At 38.7% G+C, this 6543-nt stretch overlaps 1 protein-coding gene across 1 annotated transcript; it reads right to left on the bottom strand.

Moving 5' to 3' along the window:
• Positions 1-489: 489 nt before the first annotated feature.
• On the bottom strand, positions 490-5910 carry LOC103461327 (LIM/homeobox protein Lhx1). The gene is made up of 5 exons (XM_008403637.3): positions 5102-5910; positions 4358-4578; positions 3900-4174; positions 1959-2115; positions 490-1815 (listed from the first exon to the last, which is right to left on the bottom strand). The coding sequence occupies exons 1-5, from the start codon at positions 5269-5271 to the stop codon at positions 1418-1420; spliced, it is 1221 nt and encodes a 406-aa protein (XP_008401859.1). The 5' UTR covers positions 5272-5910; the 3' UTR covers positions 490-1417.
• Positions 5911-6543: the final 633 nt, after the last annotated feature.

The raw sequence follows: 6543 nt of genomic DNA, 5'->3' as shown, positions 1-6543 counted from the left end.
GATTATAGATTTTGACCAATTCCAGTATCATAGTAGTTTCAGTATGAAGCATTAGGGTTAACACTAACCCTAACGCTAACCCTCAATGAATTGGGCTATCCCAAGAGTGCTAATGTGTCATATCATCAAAATCTGACATGACCTTATAAATCTTCATGATAAAATTAATACCAATTATTGTGGTGTTCAAATTGACTAATAACTTGCAAACTTTTTACATGTAATCAATGAGGAATAAACTAGCCTTGTAGTAAGGGGAAACATTTGTTGTACAATAGAAGTCCATGAAATCCAGCAGTTTTATATTTGAATCTATTAAAAAAACCTCTTTTAATTGCTTACTTGTTTGTTTGTTTTTTTAGACAGTTTGTTGAAACTGTAGGCGCCGGAAAGGCTAGAAGTGCAGGACCGGATCCGTGTTAGCCTTAAACTGTTTCTCCGACCGAAAGACAACATCTCACTGAAATCAAACACTCGAGCAAGCAGAGCTTTCAGAAAACCATTTACTGTTCTGTAGGCTACAATATTTCTTCATAACTCCACTTACAGCTGGACTCGTGTCCAAGCCAAATCATCGTTCTTCGCCAATATAAAATCATCAGACTTACAAAGATATCATTCTGAAGGCAGACATGTAAAGACGTTACAAAAAAACATCTGATCACAGTCCTGAGAGACGTACTGTATTGATCTATTGGGCGTCACAGTCATAGTTTGTGATTTGTCACTAAATGATAAAATCCTATTGTACATCAATACAAAGAGACAAAGTTCTGTGAATCAGTTTGTATAAAACATATACAGTACATCATGCATGTTCATGTCAGAATCTCAGACAAGTACATCTTAGAGTAGACAGTGCTGCAAAAGACTCCAAGATGGTCATGTAAAATAATACTCTAAAACTTATTTATCCATCAACTGAAGACAAAGTGCAATGTAAACAAAGGTACTAGAAGCGTTTCACATCTTCCTCTCAAGACAAATTTCACACTTATTTATTTGAACACGGATTTGAAGGTTTGTCGCAGGTTTTGTAGGTTCAGCCAGTCTCACCCGACACCCTTTGGGTGTCCTTTAAAACCGCCAGACTCACTTGGTACAGTTGAATTTTGATAAGGTTGAATTTTGAGATTGCTTATGGTGACTTTTCCTGCCCAACTTCTGAAACTAACTTAAGTTCCCTGTAGTTGCTTTTGCTTATTGCTTGGTCAGTGAGGCCTGGAACTTGGGAAATACTGGCAGACATTCACATTTAAACCTTTTAAATATGTGTCTTGTCCCCCCCTCCCCCCTCCCACCCCTCCACCCCCCAAAAAAAGAAAGAAAGAAAGTGCCATAATGATAAATAATAAATAAATAAATAAATAAATAAATAAATAAATAAATAAATAAAGTGTGCTTTGTTTTAGCTGGATTACCAGGCAGTGCCTTCACTCAGTTCCGAGGACGGCTGTGACAGCTGGTTGGTGTATCCGTTGTCGCTGAGAGACACGGCCGTGAACGGCGTGCCGGGCCCGCACATCTCGCTGGAGATGCTGTGAATGGAGCCGGGCCCGCTGGGCTCCGGGCTGGGCGAGTCCGCGGGGTGGTGCGACGCGCCGTCCGAGAAGCACTGCACGTCTGCGCCGCAGTGGTGCTGCCCCACCCCTGCGTGGTGGTGGTGGTGGTGGTGGTCCATGGCTCCTAACGGGGTGCCGGCGGGGACCGTCGAGGGCACAAAGCCCAAGTCTGCGGGGGTCTGAGCCTGGGACGAAGGGGGGCCTTGGAAGTACTCGTAATTCCCACCTGGGCCGTAGTATTCGCTCGGATAATCTGCATTTGGGAGAGGTGGGATTAGGGCATGGATCGCGTCAAAACACAGAGAAACAAACAATTTGGAAACGTTTTTTTTCTTTTTTTTTTTCTTTAAAGCTTATGACGTTTTATCAAATAAATGATTCCGTCGAGCATCTGACCTCCATAATAAGAGAAATGGCCAAGCTCTCCTGGTTCCAGTCTCTCTCCTAGAGATCTCATTCTCCTCGGACTCCGGAAAAACACGTGTCTCCGCGCGCTCAGCGCGCTCAGCTGCTTCATGCGTCGCTCTTTGGACCTCCGGTTTTGAAACCAAACCTCCAGGAGACACGAATGAACACTTTTACTTAGAGAATATAGAAGAATGAATAAAATAGGTAGGTACCCTTTCATTGACATCAAACGAAAAGGCTGTTTCATTTGATATCAAGAATCTATTGTGCTTTGTTATCTTAAAATAACAAAGCAAAACAGAAAATATTAAAGAGGAAGTAGTAGAAAAAACATGCACGTTTTTTGTTGTTGGTGAAAACTCGCATTCTCGAGGTTATTAAATATTAGCCATTCAACTGCTTAAATGTTATCCAAGCACGTTAATTTCAAAAGGTAATGTTAAATAAAGTGTAATTTGCCACTTAAGAATATATATTTTGGTATAAGTCCCATTTAGATTAGAGTTTTAAGTTGAGATTTTGGCTCAGTCAACAATTTCTCATTTGTTGTGTGAAGGTCCATCAGAGACTGGTGAGGAAGAATTTCACTAATACAACTTACTGTAAAAATGTGGACACGTTTTATTCGTTTTATTGATGTTTTGGAAGTTGAACACCTATGGAATTTCTAAATAACTGTTTTCACCTTTAATGTATTTATGTTAAATTTTTTTTTTTTACTGAACCGAGGCTGCTCAGTTCTAACTAATTATTCCGATGATTTTGTTTATCTGGTTTTTGAAAAATAAACAAACCCAACCCAACAGCTAAGGAAGTCAAGCTTGCTAACAGGTTTGACTTCAACTTTAGCGCTGTCACTAAACAAGCTAAAAAGCTGGATAAAAATTGTGCTCCAACAAATGTAATGTCTCAGCCATGTCTCATAGCAGTTATCTGCCTTTATGGAGTGGATAAAATTCACTATATTTCATAAATATACCGTTCTCACTGATATCTGTTGAAAACGACACAGAACAAATTAAGCTAACAACAGACTTCAGGTACACTCTTCTTTAACTATTTAGGAAGGACGTGTCACCAAAACAAAATAGTAAACCTTGGTAGAATTTAACCATTATAATATCAACTAATTATAATTGGTTTATATAATATTATTTTTTACAATTTGAATGGTTGATATTAAAAACTGCAAAGAAAATAAATAAATAAAATACAGTGTTCATATGAATGGTATTATGAATGAATATAAGAGTTCCATAAAAACTCATGACTGCCAACAGACTTTAAAAAGTTATTTTTGATAGAAACAAGAATAATGACGTTTGTGTGACTTTGCATAAAGTCAGACTTACAAGCTGGGATTCTTGGCAGCTCTTGTCATTGACTGTAACATCAGTGGATAGATTTTAAACGTTTACTTCAGTGACATTTAAGCTTCAATCACGAACCAATTCCTAATTTTGGTTTCTTTTAAATAGTGAAGAACAGCCAAAATCTCAATAATTATTATTCATCCGCTTGTTTATTTGATCACAAGCTTACATAATCGCAACTCAGACGTGTGTATTTTCTTAGAAAACTATGCCAATTAAAATATGCAAATTGTTTCTCGGATCTTATTGGTTGAATTCTAACAGTTTGTTGTGTGAGTGTTGGAGAGAAAGAGATGAGCCAAGACTATTGTGAAGTCTTTTGATTGGGGGACAAACGAAATAAAGAAAAAGCTGGGAAGGCAGAAATAATAAAAAGAAAAACAACAACAAAAAACAAAAACAAATAAATGCCAGCAGTGTGGTGCTTAATCTAGTTTGAACCCAAAGACTCTTCCGAACTTTGTCACACCAAACTCTGGGTTTTTAGACAACTTTACTTATTTATTTTATCTTAATGATTCCTGCTACTATCCCGAGAGCACGACCGCCTCCTCACCTGGATCACCCTCATGTTGAGGCCGGTCTCCCGGGACAGCTGCTCCCGGATGTGCCTGGTGGGCTTCGGCGTGGCCGCGAACGCAGCCTTCAGCGTCTCCAGCTGCTTGGCCTTGATGGTGGTCCGGGGCCCGCGCCGCTTGCCGACGGCGCTCTGCTCGTCGTTGTCGTTGCCGCACGTCTCCTTGTCGGACGCGTGTCCGCCCTCCGAGTCCTTCCCGTCGTCCTGCGGGTCCTGCGAGTCCGGAGAGAGGCTCGGGTCGCTGCACGTCGTGACTGCCGGGAAAGGGAACAGTTATAGGAGTGGATCTGAATTCGGCAGTAATATATATATATATATATATATATATATATATATATATATATATATATATATATATATATAAATTATTTTCATAAAAAAAAAATAAAATATATATATATAAATAAAAACAATAAGGTTCGATTCGATGAGTCCACCTGACAGGAGGATCGTGTCCTTCCCGTTGTTGTTCTGGTAGTCCTCCTTGCAGACAAACTTGAACTCGTCCAGGATGTACAGCTCCTCTCCGGTGGACAGCTGCTTGTTACACATCATGCAGGTGAAACAGTTGAGGTGAAACACTTTGCTTTTGGCCCTGCGGACAAGATCACTGGGCAAAATCCCCTGTGAGCATCCTCCACACTTGGTCCCAAATCTCCTGTTCAGGAAAGATAAGGTAATAAATAATAATCATGAAAAAACAGGAAGAAGAAGAAGAAAACAAACAAAACAGGATAAAGTTTCAGTAAACTATAACTTCAACAATAAATATGAATATATAAATAGACATTTTTAATAATCGTAACAATATGGTAAAACTATGTTTAGTTGCATTTTGTCATATGAGCACAATAATTGTCAGGCCCAAGGTTTATTACAATTTCCACTCGAATTCTTAACAGAAAATAACACTCAAACAAATAACAATAATAAAAAAAAAATGCTGAAAATAAGTATAAAGCATTGTGACCCAGTATTTTCCAATCACTCATCTATTTAATCGACTTTTCACTTTTTTAGTTTATTGGGGGAAATTCTCAATTGTCAAATGTTGCAGTTCATCCAAAAATAAAAAAATAAATCTAACATCTGTAAAAAAAAAAAGAAAAAAAAAAAAAGGGAAAAACAAAAGTGCCTCTCCTTCTTCTTGAACTGAAGAAATAAACGCGTTGGAGGCTTACCTAAAGAAGTCATTCTTACAATACAGTCTCCCATCCCTAGAGAAGCACTTCTCTGTCAGACTACATTTGCATTCGCAGCACTGGACACACTTGATGTGCCACGGTCTGTCCAAAACTTTGAGCAGGAACCTGTCCAGAATAGGTTTCTCACAGTCGGCACAGTGTAGCATTGTCCCGGTCCAGCTGATTAGAATTTCACTAGTTGTGTCCTCCCGACACCCCCGCGCTCCTCCCGCAACAATCTTCGATCGTCCGAGTGTTCTGATGTTGGATCAGGGAAATCCACTGGGTCCAAGCCGCTCTGAAAGACCAGGCTACATCCCCATCCGTTTGCGGGGGTCCTGTAATCCACATCCAGACGCCGGCTCCAAACGAAACATGGTTTGCATCACGTATAAAGAAGCATATCTGTGATCAAATTATTTATTGTGAATCAAAAGTGGGCCCGGCAGGATCTTCCAGTGTTTGCCATTGTATCGAAAAGCACATGGAAAAAGGTTGAATTAAAAACAATACTGATAAAAGGTGACAGGATATCCCCAGTGTCGTCTGAAGACGAGATAAATAATGTTGAGCAGCAGTCGGAGCGCTTTGCCTCGTTGTTTGTGCTCCGCTTTTCCTCTGATGAGCTCTGAGCCTGAGAGGAAGGCTGTAATGAGCTCACCTTGTGCCGCTCAGCCTATTGCCTAATAAGGAACGGCCTACGTCATCACCGCGAGAAAACCTATGAGGAGTCGTTTCTGTTTCACCCCAACACTTTATTATAACAAATAAAAACACAGTAATAATAGTAAGAAAATCACCCGGTGTGTTAAAAATAAGATAAAATAAAAATAATTAAAAATTTTTTCTAGAGTTACACTATAAAAATACATTTTTGAGGGTGTCAAGCATTAGACAAAAATAGGCTACTGACATTTTAGTAAAAAAAAAAAAAAATTAGTTTGTAAATATAATGTTTATAAAAAGATAAAAAAAATAACATAACTTCATTTTTGAATACGAATTGAGCAGATGTTTATTTAGTCAGGTGTTAGCTTAATTCATTGAGTGTCCAAGAGAGAAAAAGTGAGCAAAGTGGGAGGTGTTATGAATAAAAAAAATAGTAAAAAGTTAATAAAACTTATTTGTTTTTGGGTTTTTTTTGGTTGTGAACGTTTGGGGTAGAAATCTAAGTTTGTAACCAGCCTTAGCAGTAGCGCTTATGCTAAACTTAAACTTTCCATTTCCAATAAACAGCACACGTTAGCTGTGGCTAATTTGTCCGGTAAGCTGTTCACATGTCAGCTTGTTATAATAAATTCAAAACGTTTGCATCATCTTTAATTGTTTTAAGATAATTGCTAATAAGCAGCTTCTAAATCCTAAAGTTTAGCTGTAATTGTCAGGAAAAAAGTTCACGTGCCACCTTATTTTATGACTATTTCAGTTGCCTGCTATTT

The sequence above is a fragment of the Poecilia reticulata genome, chromosome 14 (genome assembly GCF_904066995.2).
Source record: "Poecilia reticulata chromosome 14, P_reticulata-male-v2, whole genome shotgun sequence".
Lineage (NCBI taxonomy): Eukaryota > Metazoa > Chordata > Actinopteri > Cyprinodontiformes > Poeciliidae > Poecilia > Poecilia reticulata.
Note: the sequence above shows the minus strand (reverse complement) of the source record. Positions and strands in the feature narration are given on the sequence as shown.